This window comes from Protopterus annectens, chromosome 15.part0, assembly GCF_019279795.1.
Source record: "Protopterus annectens isolate FY-2018-M chromosome 15.part0, PAN1.0, whole genome shotgun sequence".
NCBI lineage: Eukaryota > Metazoa > Chordata > Ceratodontiformes > Protopteridae > Protopterus > Protopterus annectens.
This window is the reverse complement of record NC_056749.1, coordinates 137,955,183-137,976,094: the sequence shown is the minus strand read 5'-3', so window position 1 is coordinate 137,976,094 and position 20,912 is coordinate 137,955,183. Positions and strand designations below refer to the sequence as shown.

General features: G+C 42.1%; 1 protein-coding gene across 1 annotated transcript in view; it reads right to left on the bottom strand.

Moving 5' to 3' along the window:
• The window catches only part of TBC1D8B (TBC1 domain family member 8B), a gene marked incomplete in the record, with an annotated part of 1,684,663 nt that overhangs the window by 188,007 nt on the left and 1,475,744 nt on the right, over window positions 1-20,912 (bottom strand). Inside the window, 1 exon segment of the mRNA XM_044057627.1 lies at window positions 6,200-6,268. Within this exon segment, the coding sequence (XP_043913562.1) occupies window positions 6,200-6,268 (69 nt within the window).

Genomic DNA, 20,912 nt, shown 5'->3' with positions numbered 1-20,912 from the left:
AACATCTAGGTAAAAGTAATTCTTCAGCTAGTTAAAAATGCAGAGATTAGCTGAATGTTGTTTTTTTTCTGTATCTCAGTTTTTTTCAACTTTTTTTTTTTTTTTTATTTCCTGTGATTGAAACTCTGGTGTTAATTGCAAACTGATATTCAGTATTTTCATGCTTTTTTTTTCTTATTTTTAAATATACCTAAACCTCTGATTGTGGCTGGTCTTTTAGAAAATATTTAACCTTTGAGAGAACTTGCATTTATTTAGTGGCACTGTGGCTCCACGTTCCAGAAAGTCTTGCTGCTTGGTTAAGCACTACCATTTGTGTAAGTATTAATTTTACTAAGTGCAGCTGGGTACCCGAGTAAGAGCCTTAAAGTAGCTGGCTTTGGGTGTTCTGCTGGCAGTAAATCTACCTTATAGTCTGGTGGAGGTGGCAGAGTGGCTAAGCTATGCCAGCCTTTCTCAGGTGTGTGTGTGTGAAAATCAAATATGTGTGTGTTTGCGTGAGAGACAGCTACTTTGAAAAGAGAAACTGAGCACTGATTTCACAGAGAGGGTGATGGAGGATTTGGCTTGGAACACCCAGTGTGGAGTCTTATTTGGGGTCTGGAAAGAAATCCCAGCCCCAGCACAGGGGTGTGCATTCTCTGTGTGCTCTTAAGGGAAACTGTATTTGGTGCAGCGGGCTGCATCTAAAAATACTGTGTGTGTATTTTTCTCACAGTGAACATTCCCCACCAACATCAGAGATGAAGAATGAAACTCCTTGATCACTGGCCCAGAGGAGGCGCGTCACATATTGGTGAGCAGCAGTGTGGACATAAACTGAACTTCTGTAGCCTGTAAGCAGTTGTGACTAAAGGTGTGTACTCTCAGCAGACACAAAGTAAACATATAGAGTTTAATTTTTCACAACAGTTTTATTTTTCTTTTGTTTTAGTTTAGTCAAGGAAAGCAGGCAAAGATGTAGGCAGAGGATTATGGCAAGCTGACAGTGAACCAGTTGGCTAAGCTGGGCAAATCCAAAAGACTGGTGCATGCCAACCTGACTAATGGAGGAATAACTTCAGACCAGCAATTGGAAAGAAAATAGTCTGGTGATGGGGATGTGTAGCCCTCAGAAATACGACAGTTCACCTTTTTCTCAGAGAACTTAAAAAAACATCTGGAGTTAGAGAGATTTGAACATGAGGCAAAACATATGGAATTAGAATTAGCAGAGACTGCGGCATTTGGAGGCTGAAGCAGCGTCAACATGAGAGGGACATGCTGACTCTTCAACAGGAACATGGAGGTGATGGGGAAGGGAATAACCAAACCCCAGAAGCAACAAAGGTCAGTAACTTTTTTCCACAGTATACAGAAGGTGATACATTTTTAAAGTTTTATTCATATATTTGAAAGAGTATGTAAACAGTATGATGTTTCCCCTAGGGTTCTTGACCCCCTTACACCATGGTAAAACTAACTGCTGTTTCTAAATTGTCTGATACTGTTTAAATTATAAGGTTAGACAATGTTTATTGGAATTTTTAAGTCAACACCTGAAGCTTACAGAAAAAAAATGAGTACAGATGTAGGGCAGATGAAAGTTTATGCGATTATATTGCTCAGCTAAGCACTTATTTGGATAGGTGGATGAGTGAGTGTCAAGTCACCACTTTTGAAAGGCTGGCAGACCTTTTGGTGAGGAAACAAGCCCTTATCACTTTACCTGAGGACATGAGAATATGGTTGGCAGACTGGGAGTGTAACTCTGCAGATGAGATGGGGAGAAAAGGGGATCTCTACTTGGCAAGCAGGGCACCACTACACAAGAAGGGGATACCCAGTGCTGCACATGGATAAAAGGGAACCCTGGGAGGGCAGCCTAAACCACAACAACAGAGTCCATCAGTAAAAGGGGAAGCCAACAGTTCAGATACGCAGCTAGGATCAAGGTTCAGATGTTTTAAATGTAACCAGAGGGGCAATGTAGCATACAAATGTCCAGTGAAACAAGGTGGGGAACAAAAGGTGAGACAGCCAGCAAGTGGGAATAACAGCATGCCAGTGTTAAGTTGTCTGGAGACAACAGGGATACAAAACTATCACTGGAGTTTGTACCCTATCTTGGTGGATGGAAAACAGGCCACTGCCAAGACAGATAGCCTCTGACATAACCATTGTGAAGCCTGTATTGGTTAAAGATGAGCAGTATTTGCTTGGGCAGTCCACTCCAGTCAGAGCTTTAGGAAAGACCCAATTCCAAATACCTTTGGCAATGTTTCAACTTGACTGGGAGGGTGGAAAAGGAAGCAAGCAAGTAGGTGTGTTTGAGGATATCCCTGCAGATGTCTGGACAAGGAATGATTTTGATAATGCAGTACCTTGTGTGCATGTAGTTACATCCGGTCAGACTTGGAGATAGGCATGTGGGTCTGGTAGCCTGGGGGAGTCCCAAACAGACCCCATACCTGAAGCCGGGTCTGGAGATATGGCTATTTCAGAGAGGGAGCTAACCTGTAGCAGACAGCCTGAACGTGAGCCACAACTGTTGAAAGTTACTGATGTTCCCTTGCACAAGGTGACTACAAGGGCAGAGTGGAGTGGTAATGCCCAGGCTGACAGTGAGGCACCTTTGTCAGAAGATAAGACTTTCTGTGGAAAGGGAGCTGGGAAGGCTCACAAACATAGAGTTGAGAATGGCTCAGCTCTTGGACCCTACATTACGAGGCTTGAGGGAATTAGCTAAGGAGGCACCTGATTCTCAAGGAAAACGGTAGTCTTTATACTGGAACAGAGGGGGTTACTGTACAGAGAGTTTACCCCTGAGGCAGGTCTAGAGGGTGAGGTAATACAGCAGTTGGTAGTGCCCAAACCCTGCACTTCTAGCCATAGCCCATGACATTCCTTTTGCAGGTCATATGGGTATAAAGCATACCAAGACACACATTATGTAGAAGTTTTATTGGCCTGGGATTGCAAGGGATGTAACAGGGTACTGCTGAACCTGTGAGCAGTGGCAAAAAGTAAGTAAGGCAGGAGACAAGAACAAGGCTCCTTTGATGCCTCTGCCTGTGATTGAGGAGCCATTTCAGAAGGTAGCTATGGACATTGTGGAGTCTCTGAGTACCCCAAGTTCCACAGGGAAGAAATATATCCTAGTGTTAGTAGATTATGCTACTAGATACCGAAGCGGTGGTTGCGTCCCCCATCAAGGCAGAGAAAGTGGCAAATGCTTTGTTAGATATTTTCAGCAGGGTAGGTTTCCCCGAGAGAAATCCTGATTGACAGAGGTGCCAATTTCATGTCAGACCTGCTGGCTTGTCTGTGGGAGCACTGAGGGGTGATTCACCTAAAGACTACCTCCTACCACCCACAGACTAATAGATGGAAGAACATGCTAAGGGTATTTGCAGACCAGTTTAAGAGAGAGTGAGACAAATATGTGCCCCATCTGCTGTTTGCATAGAGAGGTATCCCAGGAATTCACCAGTTTTTCACCCTTTGAGATGCATGGGCACAGGGTGAGGGGGTCACTGGATTTGAGTCATGATGACTAGAAGTGTGTGTGAGAATCCCAAAAGGAGTCTGTTGTGGCATATGTCATAAATCTCAGGACAAGGCTTAGGGAGCTCATGGACTTGGCCCAGGAGAACCTGGCAGGAGCCCAAGAGCATAAAAAGTTCTGCTATGACAGGAATGCTCGAGCCCGTGAGTATGTTATGGGACAGCAGGCTATGCTGCTTATCCCTGTCAGGACGCAATAAGCTGCAGGAAGCTAGGGAAGGACCCTTCAAAGTGGTAAGGAAAGTCAGTGATGTCAGCTGCATGGTTAAACTGCTACGCAGGAGGCAGGGGCACAACCTGCATGGTTAAACTGCTACGCAGGAGGCAGGGGCACAACCTATACCATGTTAACATGATGAAGCCTTACCATCATAGGGAGGCCCTTGTGCTGATTATTTGCAGTGGGTGGCAGGAGGAGTCTGCTGGGTAACAGGAAATGTTGTAACTGGGAGCAATCTAGGAGTCCAGAAGTCCCTGGGCCTCCCCAGTGGTGCTGGTACCAGAGAAGGATGGCAATACCAGGTTCTGTGTGGACTACAGAAAACTAAACAGTCACACAGAGTCAGATGCTTACTCCATGCTTAGGACAAATTAAGCCTTACAGCAGCTGGGTGAGGCTAAGCATCTGACCACTATCGATAAGACTAAGGGCTACTAGCAGGAGTCCTTGACTCCCGCTGTTAGAGACAGATCAGCCATTGTGACTCATTTCAGATTATAAGAGTTCATGAAGATGCAGTTTGAGATGAAAAATATCCCAGCAAACTTCCAGAGGCTGGTAGATTGTATCCTAGAAGGAGCAGGAGATTACTGCTCTTGCTCACCTGGACGATACTGCCATCTACAGCCATTCCTGGCAAGAACACCCTCAGCATGTCAGTGAGGTTATGGGCAGACTGCAAATGGCAGGGTTGACCTTTAAGGCCAGTAAGTGTCAGGTGGGTATGGGAAAGGCCTCCTACTTGGGACACAGAGTGGGGAGTGGTAAGATTAAGCCAGACCCTGGCAAAGTTGAAGCTACTCAGGCATGGCCTGCACCCTTACCAAAAAGCAGGTGAAGGCATTCTTGTGGACAGTGGAGTACTACAGAAAGTCTGTTCCCAATTATAGTACAGTAGCTGCTCCCCTCACAGACCTGATGGGGAAAAAACAGGCCAGATAAAGTTGTGTGGACCAAAGCTTGTGAGCAGGCATTCCAAAAGCTTAGAGAGGCTTTGGGAGGACCCCCTGTGCTAGCCAGTCCAGATTTTAGCAAATAATTTGCTGTACAGGTGGAATACTCAGCAAGGTCTCCTCAGATGGAGAAGATCACCCTATTGTATACTTCAGCTGTAGACTCCAACCCAGCAAGGAATGTTATGCAGCTGTAGAAAAAGAATGTCTAGCCATAGTATGGGCACTACAAAAACTTCAGCCCTATTTGCATGGAAGTGTTGGAATTGTATTGTGACACATCAGTGGCAGAACCTGGCTCAGTTTCTAGTGAGAGGGGAGTATAGGAACCAGAGAGTAAGGTTTCCAGATGGGATGTCATTGTGTAGCCAATACTGAAGGTGCATTTGAATACTAGTGAGCGATGTGAGGTGTGCACTCTTTCTACCTGCCAAGACAGTTATCCACTTTCATCTTGCCTTGCTTTAGTAAGAACTAGGGAACAGTAATTCTTCAGTCAGTTAAAAAAGTACAGTGAGATTAGCTAATTTTTTTTCTCTGTTTTTGAGTCCTTCCATCTGTGTTTTTTTTATATTTCCTCCGATTGAAATACTGGTGTTTATTGTAAATAGATATTCAGTATTTTCATTTCTTTTTCTTATTACTTATTATTACATAAAGCTAAACCTTATTTAGTGACATGCTGGCTCCACGTTCCTGAAAGTCTTGCTGCTTGGTTAAACACTACCATTTGTGCAAATATTAATTTTAGTAAATGCAACTGAGTACCTGTGTAAGAGCCTTAAAGTAGTTGGCTTTGGGTGTTCTGCTGGCAGTAAATCTACCTTATCGTCTGGTGGAGGTGGCAGAGTGGCTAAGCTGTGCCAGTCTTTCCCAGGTGTGTGTGAAAGAGTGTGTGTGTGTGTGACAGCTACTTTGAACAGGGAAACTGAGCACTAATTTCACAGAGAGGGTGATGGAGGATTTGGCTTGGAACACCCGGCTAAATACTCTGCTCTATAGTGGTCAGTGGGGAGTCTTATTTGAAGCCTGAAGAGAAAGCCCAGCCTCAAGACTGGAGTGTGCATTCTCTGTGTGCTCTTAAAGAAAACTGTACTTGGTGCAGAGGGCTGCATCTGAAAATACTGCATGTATCAATTTTTCTCACAGTGAACGTTCCCCCACCAATATCAGTGGTGAGGATTGAGGCTCCTTGATCACTGGCCCAGAGGAAGGACGTCACACCTTCAACAAAGATAAACATAATCCAGATCTCCACACAAATTTTAGTTTTTCAGTGATGTCATCATTTCACTGAAGTCATATTAGCAAATATTAAAATCTCAGATCTTGAAAGCTCAACGGCTAGAATATACAATTTTGGCTATCCACCACCTACCACCACTCTTTATGGTTTAATTTCATGCAAGTAGTAAACAGATACAAACTCTAATGCTAAATCAGTTCTTATCATATGCATGTTTTTATGTTTGTACGCTACCTTAAACAGGTCATACAGGTCTTCCAGCTCCGCTGCCGAAAACTTCACCTCTTGGCTCACAACCCTTAACTAGGGGAGAAAAAATGTAATTTTAACAAGTCTGTCCTATAAAGCATTTCATCACGACAGTAATAAAGCAATACACAATAAAATCAGTTTCCTTCTTTTCTAGCTAATGTTTATCTTAACTAAAGGTTTATGAAGAATTCAGCACAAATAATTAACTTCATTAGACTGTTGCATATTTTCTGCTTCATACAAAACTTTTTAGAGAAAAATATGTTACTTTTTAAATCCAGTACAACAAACTTGAAAATAAGATGCATAAATATCTTACCCAATATATACATAATTAGCTGTTATTGCACTTTCACAGCAAATTCTGCAAATGCTGCCAAATGCAAATGTCTGACACAGTAAGGAAATGCACTTAAACTGGCTTTCATCAAATGTGGGGAAATGCCTCTTTCCCATTTGTTGTAGCAAACACAGAGGAGGAGGGTCTTTATTCCAAATAAAACATACCTGAAATCCACTTCAAAATAATTTTCATAAATTCAAGCAAAATATTAATGTGTTTCAAATCAGTTTTGAAAAACGCTGAAATATAAGTTGTAATTACATTTGCACCACTGTTATTTATTCCAGTTCAATTCATACAAAGTTATGCCCTGCATTTAATCCACATTTTTAAAATCTGTGTACTGTATTACTCACTGTGAATGAATGAAGGCTCATTATTCAGTTTCTGGAATTAAACTGTACAACAAGGAATAAAAGGGTGTACAAGATTTGCGAGGAAACATCACTGCAGCAAGACTTGAAGTTTGGCATTAGCACTTACTTACTGACTAAATATGTACTACTATACATGAGGCAGGGAACAGTACATCACCCATCATAAATATCCATACTAATGGTGTTTCTTTTGCAATTATCACCTCACTGTTGGGAACAAGTGGAAATGACTACCCTGTAAAGGTTCTTCCACTGCTTTTTAGCTATGCAGAATTCTAAATTCTGTTGTAGCCTTGCTGTTCCCTGCTCTCTATGAGCAAATTGTTGCTTAGCACATATATGCAGGGCTGTTTTTAGACAAAGACACTGAAGTTCAGGGAGGAAAGCTGCTTAACAAGGCACTAGTCATATTTTAAAGTTTATAGCACTGGCTGCTCTATTTTGGCTGATGAATGTCTTGAGTTCTGTTGTCTCATTGGGTCAGCCTTTTGTGGAGCACTGAAGCAATGACAGACCAACTTCCTACAGCATGGCAGTTTTAATCACTTGTACCATGTCATTACTACAACCACATATTTGAACTAGACTCTGAGCATAAGTATTACTGGGATAGATGATCAGTAACTGGTATTTAAGCTAAGACCGACAAAGTTAACTAACATTAGTATATACAGGATACTACAGATATGAAAAAAGATTAGAGGAGTTAACAGCAACTGTTGAGTTTAGGAAAGTTTTATCCTCCACTTTGATTTCTGTACATCTATACATACAAAGAATTTCAAGCATGGGCATTAATGCCCTTCTAGCTTGCCAATATACCAATACACTTGTTCCCATAAGCATCCAGGCTGTTCTTAAAAATATCTAAACTAGCACTTGCATTAATGTAATTTGGTAGTCTGCTCCATGCATCAGTTACTCTGTCAGAGAACCAATTAGTACACTTCTCATTCCTATATAACCTTCTATATATAGGTTGTCTGATGATTCTCTAGTACTTTTTGTTAATCCCAAACATTCCCAGAGGTAGTTTTCACTAAATTCCCTATATTTCTGAATAAGATATCTTCTTAGATATATGTAAGAGACACTGCACAAGTTCAGATATTTTAGTCTTTCCTGATAACTTAAATGTTCACATCCATGGATAGCCTTGGTATATTTCCATTGTACTCTTTCCAGTTTACTCATGCTTGTTTTCTTATAGGGTTTCAATGTTGTTATTCCATACTCAAGTTTGGGTCTAATGTAACTAACAAGCAATGACTTCATGATTTCTGACTTCCTAGACTTCATAAATCTTTTTATACAACCTATAGTTCTATAACTATCATTAACCAATTGGTTGATATGATTAGAAAAACTCATAGCCGGATCTACCCATATACCCAGGTCCTTAAATGAGTCTACAGTTTCAATCACTGTGTGCATTAAATATTCACCTTTCAATTTATGTCTCCCAAATCTCATATGCTTAGTTTGTATGTATTTATCAGCATATTATTCTCCTGTTCCCAAATGGTCAATTTAGTCAAGTTATTTTGTAGACATGCCTTATCTGTAACACATGCAATCAGTTTACTCAATTTCAGGTAATCTACAAACAGACTGTTGACCACCTCAGATGAAAAAGTTAGGTCTGAAAGATACAATCTAGACAAGTAAGGGCCTAGGACAGAGCCCTGTGGGACACCCTGACTGTAACCAAGGATTTCCCCTGTCCAGTTGCTGTATGATACTTGCCATGTCCTATTTGTAAGCCATGCAGCTATCCATCTTATCAAGAGTACATCAATACCTAGTTGTACTAATTTATTTATCAGTGTTGTGTATGACCCTGTCAAACGTTGAAGTTAAATCTATATAAATTACATCACAGCACAATTATTCATTCATAGCTGTTATTATATTGTTATAGAACATCATGTTACAGGTGGTAATAGATCTGTTTTCAACATATGCATGCTGATATATGGTTTCAGGTCCCAACTTATCCAGTTCTGACAATAACTTATCCAATATTACCTTCTCCATTATTTTTCCACAACATGAAAGTAGACTTAAGGGTCTGGTTTGTCCAACCCCCCCCCTTTCCCTTAAAAAGAGGTTTAATAAGTGCAGGTCTCCCCATATTTACATGATGCAGTAAATAACAGATATAATGGTACTGTAAGTACTTGCTGAAGTGTTTTCAGGTCATTGTTACTAATTCCATCCCCTCCATGTGCCTGTAGTTATACTGAGAGTGTTGCAGTCATGGTTCTTTGATTTTACATTGTTGGAATCTCTTGAACTTTAACTGTTTGACGCAGCAGCACACTGCAGTGCTGCTTTCTTCTCAGTTTTTGCCACTGTTGTACAACCATTAAGATGGAAAACATTTTATTTAACATTTGTTAAAAAGACAAGAGAAACAATCCAACGCACTGTTTTCGGTGATAATTTAGGCCATTAAGCAAAGAGAAATTAATACATCATACAAAAACAGTTTAAGCAACAGGACAGTACACAATCCAGAAGCTCTGTTACACAGATATTGTTAGTAAGATACAAGCAATTAAAATGTTTTTAGTTCCTTAAGCTTTTATACACTGGTCAGGCATATTTTTATCAAACAGTGGAGAAGTTGTGGGTAGCAATTAATAAACAGCTGAAGGAATTTATCTGGGAGGGGAAGAAGGCAGAGTTCAGTGGGATAAGCTTATTCTTCCAAAAGAACATGGAGAATTTAGATTACCAGAGTTGAAGGGGTATTTCAGAGCAATAAAGCTAAGGCTCCTAGACACAGCACAAGCAATATAATAATTCAAAGTGGAAAGAGATGATGATGAAATGGGTGGGAAGCTCCTGTAACTGAAAGAGACTGGGATTTTGGATGCAGACCTTTAAGGAGAACAATAATCATACAGATTACTATATTCATAAGGTAGCAGCAGGTCTTCTAAGAGCTAAGCCAACACGAGAAAGGAGATTCTGCTGATAGGGATGGCTGCATTTGGGGATAAATACAATAGGCAAGAGGTTTTGGAGAAAATGGCAAAGGAACCAAGGTACTGGAAGCAAATAACTAGAGAGGGAAAGGTAATAAAATGGGAAGATGACAAGAACTTATTTGGACTGCGGGCTAAAGATTGCCTTCCATATCAAGGACTGATATTAGAGTATAGGCAAAGAGAAAGAAATAGGAGAGTCCAAAACAAAAGACCAGCACTGGTAGAGTTCTTAGTAGAATCAAGAACAGAAGTTGCCATTAAGAAAGGAATAATTAGTGGAGCATATAAAATATTGCATGATAAATAGAAGTTATGTTCTTACCATAACGTTCCATGTTAGTTGTCTTCTTCTCGCCTTCTTCTTGCTGGATGGGTTCGGAGCCGACCTCGGCTCCGACTCGGCCACTCTAAAAGCTCGAGAGTTGGTTCCACCGGCTCGAGGCTCCCCTTATATCCCACAATGCTAGGCGAGAGTTACCTCAGATCTCGTTTGTAAGCTAACCCCAGCTTATAATAGTAACAGAATAACTGTAAAAAGAATCCACCTCTAACAACAGGAAGAAAGAAGGGTGACCTACATCCTGAACCAGGAAATATGCATAATAGCATATGTCTAAGAAAGAGGTGGTAGAAAGAGAGGTCACAAACACAACTCCTCTAGGTCTGTCCAGGCCAGGGGGAAGGAGGGTGGGACGCAAGAAGAAGGCGAGAAGAAGACAACTAACATGGAACGTTATGGTAAGAACATAACTTCTATATGTTAAGTTGTCTATCTCGCCTTCATTCTTGCTGGATGGGACCGCGTTCCTAGCACCTTGTCCCGGGTGGCCTAACGGTACAGACTCCTGAGAACAGTGGAACCAAAGTTAGCTCTATGCCTAGAAGCTAAATCCAACTTATAATGAGAAATGAAAGTGTGAGGAGTAGCCCAAGTAGCCGCTGCACAAATGGTGTCAATAGGCAGTCTGTCTTGGAAAGCTAAAGAAGTAGCCAAAGCTCTGATGGAATGAGCCTTAGGTTTATCAGGCAGCTTTTGATGTCTAATCTCATATACAAGGGAAATCAATGATGTTAGCCATCTGGATAATGATACCTTTGAAACTGAAAGTCCCTTTCTGCTCTCCGCATAGGAGACAAACAGCTGATCAGATTTTCTGAACTGTTTAGTTCTATCCAAGTAGTACCTCAATTGACGGTGAACATCCAGGCAGTGTAGTTTTTGTTCAGACCTATTGGAGTATTCTGGAAAAAAGACTGGTAGATCAGTGGATTGATTCAGATTTGATGTCGAGACCACTTTAGGCAAAAAGGACGGGTTAGTTCGTAAAGATACTCTGTCCTTATGAAACAAAAGATAAGGAGGACGACAGCTGAGTGCTTGAAGCTCTGAAACTCTTCTAGCTGATGTAATAGCTACCAGAAAAAGAGTTTTCCATGATAATAATTTTAAAGAACAGGAAGCTGCAGGTTCGAAAGGGGGAAGAATCAAAGAAGCAAGAATTAAATTTAGGTCCCAAGGAGAAGGAGGATTTCTTATAGGAGGTCTGAGAAGAAAAACTCCTTTCAAAAAGGCTTTGCAGAGTTTGTGGGACATTAGGGCAGATTCAGAAATACCCACATGAAAGTTAGAAATAGCTGCCAATTGAACTTTAAGTGTAGAGGGAGATGAACCTGCATGGAAGAGTTCAGCTAGAAAATCAAGGACTAGTTGGATGGAAGCGGTGAAAGGATCTATGTCCTTTCCTTGAGCCCAATATGAGAAACGTTTCCACTTACTCAAATAAATCTTTCGAGTGGAAGATTCATGGGAAGCTATCAATATATCTCTAACAGAGTGAGATAATTGAGGAAGCCTGGCTAAGGTTGGAACTGGAGGAACCAAGCAGTGAGGTTCAGAGAGGGAGGAGCGATGAAACTGACCCGACTGATGGATCAAAAGATCTGGAACTAGGTCCAGATTCCACGGTCGCTCCAAGAGAAAACGATGTAGAAAGGGGAACCACACTTGTCGAGGCCAGTAAGGAGCAATGAGGATCAATGAGGCCTTCTGAGCGATAGCTTTCTGTATTACTTGAAAGATCAGTGGGAAAGGAGGAAATGCATACAGAAGTCCCGGGCCAAACTTGGACTAGAGCGTCTCTGCTGGGTTGGCCTGGTAAAGGGAATAGAGTGAAATATTCTCTGCACTTGCTGTTTTGGGGAGTAGCAAAAGATCGCAGCAAGGCTGACCCCACTTGAGAAAAATTTCTCTCACTACAGAGTCTTTCAGAGACCACTCGTGAGGCATGAGTATAGCTCTGCTCAACTTGTCCGCAATATGATTGGACTTCCCGGGAATGTGCGTTGCTATCAGAAACCGCTGAGAAGAAATCGCCCATTGCCACAGTCTGAGTGCTTCTCGACACAGGGGGTATGATCTGGTTCCGCCTTGTTTGTTGATGTACCACACTACAGACATATTGTCTGTCTGGATTGCAATTGTTCCCAAGGGAAGAGAGTCTTGAAGGGCTTGCAACGCTAAAAGCACTGCTCTCATCTCCAGAACATTTATGTGCAAGTGGCATTCGTTTGGTTGCCATGTGCCCTGAACTGTCCTGCCCTGATAATGCCCCCCCCACCCGATCAGGGAGGCATCCGTTGTCAGAGTAGCAACCGGAGGAGGTGGAACAAAGGGTCTTCCCGACAGGAGCTGGGGGGAAGACATCCACCACATGAGATGCTTTTTGCACGCTTGCGTGATCACAATGGTGTGAGACATTGGAAGTTCCTGGTATGACCATTGAGTAAAAAGCATCCACTGAAGGATCCGCATGTGGTATCTGGCTAATGGAAGCAGAGGTATGGCGCTGCCATAATTCCCAACACCTTTAGAACTAACCTGGCTTTGATTCTGTTGTTGTTGAGAAGGAGTGATACCAATTTGTGAATGTCTGTTATTCTCTGATGTGTTAGTCTTGCAGACATGTTTATTGTATCTAGATTTGCGCCTATGTAGGTAATAGTACGACAAGGCGACAAAACAGACTTTTCGCAGTTTATTGAAATACCCAGCTTTTGACAAACGCGAAAAGTGTAATCTCTGGCCATCAGAAGGAGATGCTTGGTGGGAGCTGTGAGGAGCCAGTCGTCCAAATATGGAAACACCTGGAATCCTTGTCGTCTCAGGTGAGAAGCTACCACTGCCATGCATTTGGTAAACACCCGGGGGGCAGTGGTGAGACCAAAGGGCAGGGCCCTGAACTGAAAATGACTGGTTCCCAGCCTGAAGCGGAGGAATCTTCTGGAGCGTCTGTTCATCTTTATGTGATAGTACGCATCCCGAAGGTCTATAGAGCACATCCAGTTTCCTTTGCCCAAAAGGGAAGGATGGATTGCAGCGTGACCATCCGAAATCTTGTTTTCTTGACTGATTTGTTCAAGACACTGAGATCCAAAATTGGTCTCCAGTCCCCTGTTTTCTTTGGAACTAAAAGAACCTTGAGTAGATTCGGATCCTTGCTGGTCTGCTGGAACTGGCTGTATTGCTCATTTTGCAAGCAGTTTTGAAATTTCCAAAACTGCTAGATCCCTTTGAGCGGGTGGAACATCTGGAAGGGATTTTTTTGACTGATTTGGAAAGCGAAGAAAGGGGATAGAATAGCCTTCGGAAATGATGGACTGTACCCATTTGTCTTGAGTCAGGGATAGCCAGGCTTCTGGGTACAGTGACAATCTTCCCCCGACTGCCTCCGAAGATGGGCAGTCGGGCAACACCTCAGGGATGCTGAAAGGGCTTGTCAGGAAAGATTTCCCGATTGCCCTGGTTCTGCGGCCCCCCCCTGCCCCTAGGGCGACGTCTACCATTGTTATTCCCGCCTCTGCCTCTGGCGGGAAAACGACTCTGTGCGTCAGGCGAAGTCCCTTGAGATTGTTTACGGAACCACATCTTTCCACCCTTCTGGCCTTTGGGGTAAGGCCTGGAAGGAGTAGAAAAACGGACTCCGACGGCAGAAAGGGTCTTGCCATCAGTCTCGCACCTAGTCAAGGTTTCTTTCACTTGAGGACCAAAGAGGGATGATCCATCAAATGGGGAGTTCATGAAAGACGTCTTGAAGGGGTCCGCAAAATTGCATAGCCGCATCCAGGCATGCCTACGTAAGGCCACACCTGTCCCTGCGGCTCTGCTCGCTCCATCAGCCGCATAAGAAAGAAGGCGCATGGAGGAGTTGGTTATGGAATTAAGGGTAGCCAGCTGCGTGTTCATCTTATCTTGGAAACCCGCAGCTGTAGGGTCCTTTAACATTTCACTCGCTTCCTTGATCAAGTCCCTTTGAAGACGAGTAAAGTGGCACAGGTAGTTCAGCGAACGCATGGTAAATGTCGCTGACGAGAACATCCGCTTCCCGTACCTATCCATGGACCTAGATTCCTTGTTAGGTTGATGGACAGGTACTGAAGGATCAGCTAGCTCCTTCTTAGTGGCAGCAGCTACCACCATAGCATCCACAGAAACTCCTTTTGTTAAAAACTGTTTGTCTGTTGGAGCTGTTATGAACTTGGAGGGTCTCCTGGGAGTGGGGTCCACTGAATCAGGAGCCGTCCATGCCTTCTTAGCAACCACCTGCATGAGGGGGTCGAAGGGGGGGGACACCCAGGAGGTGGAAGGACGAGAGCCAAACGCCTCAAGGTACACAGATTCGTCCTCCGAAGGGTTGAGGGCTGGCCAATTTCCCCTCTGTTTCAGGATCTCCAGAATGTCTGCAAATGAGACATCTTCAGAAGGGGAACGGGGGGAACCCTCAGAATCATCCAAATCTGTGTCTGACGTGATGGACTCAGGTGAGTCAATGTGTTTCCTCTTACACTTCCTCTTCCGAGGGGGCTCTTCTGCCAAATCAGGAGAGGCCTCGGAAGAGGATGAAATCCCCATAGGGGGTTCCTGAGGAGCTGGCTCTCTGCGGTCCGGGATGAGGGAGTGAGTCGACTTAGCCTGAGGCACCATAGAGGGAGGGGCGGACGGAGCCGACTGTGGAGTAGAGCCAGGCTCTAACACACTCCGCATGACCTCGAATGCACCCCTGTCAGGCAGAGCCAAAGGTCCCCGCTCCGAGAAGCTAAGAACCCCCCTCGGCACCGACAGTGATGGCTCCGAGGCCGATGTCGGAGCCGAACTCACCAGCGCCGAAGCACCGAGAGGGAGAGGGGGGTCGGACAAGGGTCCGATGCCACTCACCCCCTCGGAGCCGACGAGGGAAGTCCGGCGCCGAGATTCTTCCAAGGAAGAAAACGGAGCCGACGACGGAGCCGAAGACAATTGTATCGGCTCCGACGCTATCACAGTCTCGGTTCCGACACGACCCGGCTCCGAGCTCAAGAGAGTCGAAGGAGGAATATGTTGATGGACCGGGGCAGGCATCGACTGATGAGTCGGGCTCTGAAGCATCTGGGCCAGTGCCTCGGACTTAAGTAGTCGACTCACTACCCTCTGAAGGTCATGATCCGACAGCCTCGATGACCTAGAGGAGTGAGATCTTTGGCTCCGTTCAGACAGCAGGGGAGATCCTGGAGCCGAATGAACGGAGCCAAGAGATGGTGACCTGGACCTCTTCCTAGTTGTCGGCTCTGAAGGTCTGGTCGGAGCCGACACGGGAACTTCTACTACCTCGGCTCTGGCCGGAGCCGAGGGGGCCACAGAAACTGTGGACTGAGACTTATCGGCTCCAGCCGGAGCCGATGAAGGCAGAGGTTGAGAAACCTTAGGTCTCGGCTCAGTAGCCGGAGCCGAAGACCTAGATGCCTTAGAGGGCTTCCCTGTTGAAACAGACAGGGAATCCTCTGGCTTGAGTAAGCCTCTGAGAATCAATTTGTTCTTTCTTTCCTGCAGGACCCTGGGGCTGAAGCCATGGCACACAGCACAGGAGTCCTGCAGGTGCAAAGGCCCCAGACAGTAGACACAAGAAGTGTGAGCGTCTGTCAGAGACATTTTCTGACAGCACGCATCACACTTCTTGAATCCGGAGACCTTTGCTTCTTTAGACATTTTTTTGTCTTTGAACAGGTGCACACAAACACACACACAAACACACTAGTTACACCCTGTCAAGTTAAATTATAATAAAAACCAGAACTAGGATTTTAAAATAAAATAAAACACACACACTCCACTAGGGAAGGAAAGGCCTGTAGGCCCAAGGGAAGAACCTAAGGTTCTTGAGGGAAAAAAACGTAAATTTTTAGAAGGGGATAAAATTTACTCTAAACTAAGGGAATTAAGTAAATATATTAAAAATAAAGGGGTTTTGAAAGACTAATCTTCACAAGAAATTTTACTCACCAGGAACCGGTAGAAAAACCAACCTCGAAGCTGTAGCGGCAAACGAGATCTGAGGTAACTCTCGCCTAGCATTGTGGGATATAAGGGGAGCCTCGAGCCGGTGGAACCAACTCTCGAGCTTTTAGAGTGGCCGAGTCGGAGCCGAGGTCAGCTCCGAACCCATCCAGCAAGAATGAAGGCGAGGTAGACAACTTAACATCTTTAGTTATGTGAGAGTGATTACTACACGTTGTTTTCATGTTGTAATAGAAAAGGCAGGTATTATAATTTAACACAATCTGAGTCAAGATGTTTGCAAGAACTTAAACATAATGAAGACATCACTATAAAACCCGCTGACAAGGGGGGCGGGGTAGTGCTTATGAATACATCTGACTATGTAACCAACATGTTAAATATGCTTCTTGATGATGTTACCTATAGGGAGGTTAATCAGAATAATATCCTTGAATTGGTACATAATGTTCATGAAACACTTTATGACATGATAATGTGTCGGCAAATTAGTCCTGAGCTTTATGATTATCTCTTAGTGAAACATCCAGTCACACCTATCATCAAGGGACTACCCAAGATACATAAAGGGGTTATTCCTACACCAATGAGACCAATAGTTTCTGGTGAAGGATGGGTGACTTCCCATGTCTCCAAATTTATTGAACATCTACTTAGGCCTGTTGTCAATCAATTTCCATCTATTCTAAGGGACACTTATCATCTTTTGGAAAGTATAGATACCCTAACATTAGATGTGGCTGACCAACGTTATTTACTTATAACATTAGATGTGAAGAATCTCTTCACAGTTATACCAAATGAGATAGGTATACAGTATGTTAGACAGTTGTTGGTTAGTGAAACCTCATTTACTAATGATAGGAATACTTTAGTTTGTCAGTTACTTGAACTTGTTCTATACAATAATGCATTCATGTTTGGAGACAAATGTTATCTGCAACAGTGGGGGGTAGCCATGGGCACCCCCTGCGCGAATACCTATGCGAACCTGGTATTGTACCAATGGGAGAAAACGCATGTTTTGCCACATGAAATGTTTAAACATATTAAACTTTATAAGCATTTTGTTGACGACATACTTATTGTATGGGAGGGTACTGTACAAAATTTTGATCAGTTCTTATGCTATTTAGAGACAACTACTACTTTTCTCCGATTTACAAAAGAGGTATCTAATACAAAGGCACATTGTTTAGACGTCACCCTGAATCTCACTGATAGTGGATCTATTGTGTCATCTTTGTATAGGAAACCCGTGTGGAAAAACACTTTTTTGACCTATGACAGTATGCATCCTAGACATGTGTTCTATGGCATTGTCAAGAGTCAATTCGTGAGAATACAAAGACTATGTAAGGATGCACACTCCCTTCAGATTGAAGCAGATTTTATGGAATCTCTGTTTGTAGATAGGGGTTACCCTATAGACATGGTCAGAAGCATTAGAAATAGTGTTTTCAGGGACATTAGTTGCCTAGGCACGCCATCTCAAGCGACTAGACCAAGATTTCTATATACCAATAGTGACAACTTGAAATTGATCTTGTGTAATGATCATGTTTATATGTGTAAGTCCATTACCTCGATGACTCGGACTTCAGGCACATATGCATGTAACAATTGTAATAGATGTGCTTATATTAGTAGAGTTCAAGATTTTCATCATCCTATTACAAAGTTTACGTTTGTTCCTAGCATTTATGCCACATGTAATACGAGGAACTTAGTCTATCTTGCTAACTGTCAGTCCTGTTTAGTCTTTTATGTGGGTCTAACGAAGAGAAGGTTACAGGACAGAATATACAATCACCTTTACGATATACGTAAAGGTAATGAAACCAATGCATTAGCATGACATGTTTTGGAGTATCCTTCCCATGTGTTTCATTTTAGGGTCCTACAAGTAGTGAAAATAAACCCTAGGGGTGGTAACACAAGTAATGATTTATCCTCTGTTGAGTTAAAGTGGATCATAATGCTTGGTGCCCATCTAGCCCCAGGTTTGAATAATCAGATATCTATTAAACCTGTCCTTGAATCTAGACGCTTTTAATAAAGTCTATACATATATATTTTTTATGTATACTTTTATATTTTTGACAATGCCCACTAGATTGGTTGTTTACCCTAGGACGGTGTGTTTTATACACTATGTGCCTAGTTATCATTTTTATATGTATTCATTTTTATATTTATGTTTTCATTAGTTAAATATAGCGTACTTTTATATTAGGTCTTACAGACACTTTATTGATTGTATATGGATATATTCCCTTTATAGTTTTTTATTTGGTTATATATTTTGCTTGTATTTAGGTGTGTATCCCCTTATTAAATCTGTATACATCATTACGTGTTTAGGAACATATTCCTTCTTTATTAAGTACATGATGCCCTGATATGAAGATTTTCCATGCAGCTTTGCACAGCTTTCAATGCACTTTTATATTTACGTGATCTTATAGTGCTTTTTAGTGAAGTTTACCTTTAAACTAGCCTTATATATTTTAATTAATTGCTCTGTTAATTGAATGATTTCCCGCCTTTGGAGGTATTTAAGAGCTTGTTTTTTACATAATGTTGTCTGATGAAGCGTGGGTATTCCTACGCGAAAGCGCTTACCACATTTTTATGTCAAAATAAAGAAGGTTTTGCTTTAGCTTCAGAATTCGTTTGGATTTTCTACTTTCTGTATTGGATTTTACATTGTGGTTGGATCTTCAGTTTGTCTGCTTGATTTACCTGCTCTGTTTGGCTGCAGATCCTTTTAGCGGTTTGGTTGCTTCTGTTTTCTACATTGCATGATAACTATAAGAGTCAATCAGAGGAGGTTAGGAAGGACTGAGAAGAGAGATTAGATAAGAAATTCACAAAGAAACACTAGGGGGATATATGTATGCATGTCTCCCAAATACACAACAGAATCTAGAATATTTCAGATCTTTGCCAGGAAGTGCTTACATAGGTATTTCTATACCCCATTTAGACTTCAAAGAATTTTTCCTCTGGTAGATTGTAGATGTGTGAGGTGTGATAGGGCAGAAAGAGGTAAGTGGGGACACATTTTTTGGGAGTATAATGAGTTGGTAGACTTTAAAGATTCCCTGCAGACTGCCCTGTTGGAGATGCTGGGTGAGCAAGTTGGAGTGACTAGGGAAATTATTTTTTTGAGCTATGATACAAACTCAGAATTGTCTAGATGTGGTAAAGGCCTTGTTGAGCCTACTTATGATGGCTGCCAAAAAAAGCAATTACTAGAAAATGGAAATCAAAGTCTAAAACAACTTTACTAGAAGTAGTGAAGATATTAACTGAGGTAAAACAACTGGAAATGGGATCTTTAGAAAAGGACAGGAGCAAATTACATATGTAAAAATGGGAAGTGTAGGATCAATACATGCAGAGCAGGAAAGAGATTTAAAAGAAGGCAGGATTTGAACGAGCTATGTAATGTTTGACTGATAATGACTGGATATGTTAAAAGTGATGTATAATGCGTGCAGCTACAGTTGTGTCACACTGTTTGGAATGTATAATGTTTGCAACTGAGACTGTGTCAATATAGTTTATTGTCATTTATATAAATGTAACATGCCCTATATATCACACATGATAACTTAATAAAGATCTTTCTTGTTTAAAAAAAAAAAGATGTGCAGACTGAAAAAAAAAAAACAGTACACAATTTCAAATATTCACTGGCATATGTCCTTTGTTCTGAGATGGTTCAGCAGCGCTTACAACTTTTGACTGCAAGTACTGATCATTTTGGTAATTTACAGCTTTGAAGAGGAGTTTACAGCTTTCAATTAGCTTTCACTTAAAATGAATGGCACCCATGAAGGTAAGAATAAACAGTTTCATCTGACCAACGAGGCAACTGTAGTAAACATGAAATACATAAGTAAGGGGGAGGGAATGAAGTCCTCTATATGACAGGTGCAAGAAGGTGTTTGCTTCACAGCAAAAAAGCTTTTCTTTTTGTTGTAGTAGTTATATTTCTCAATTTATGTAGCTCAATAAAGCATAACTCATATTCACAGTGATATGATTAAGACTGGTAAACCTCAAAAGCAAATGGTAAGTGGTACCAACTGGACAGCAATCTCTGATACATTCCTAAAGGTACAGGTAAACAGATTTATAACTTACATAATGGCAATGCTGTTGTCTTTGTGACCTACATCTACAGTTTAAATCACACACAGCATTCTTTCAGAGTACATATCAAAACCACACTCCTAATAAGGGAGCGAGGCTGAATATGGCACAGTTTATGTTGTGGTAATTCATTCATTAGACCTGCAAGAGAATAATGTGACCTAGTCTGGACAGGTACCAAGGATAAGACATTAACCTTTTGCATTCTCCGTGGATGTGCTTCCTTTAGACTGTCTTACTTTAGTCTTTTTTTCTGCTGAAGGCTGATGCGTTGCTTTGAAATATACGCAGTTAATTAGCAAGTGAAAATAAGCAATAAACAGCTTCTGAAGCAGATGCCAGTGAAAAAGCAGCTTAAAACTGGATGCTCAACAGAATCAGTTCTGTGCAATAGAATGAAATGCAAATGGTCCAACAGCTAAGACTGGCAAACAGTAAACTAACATTTGTTAATGCAAAATGTTACCTGGCAATGGAGCTAAACAGC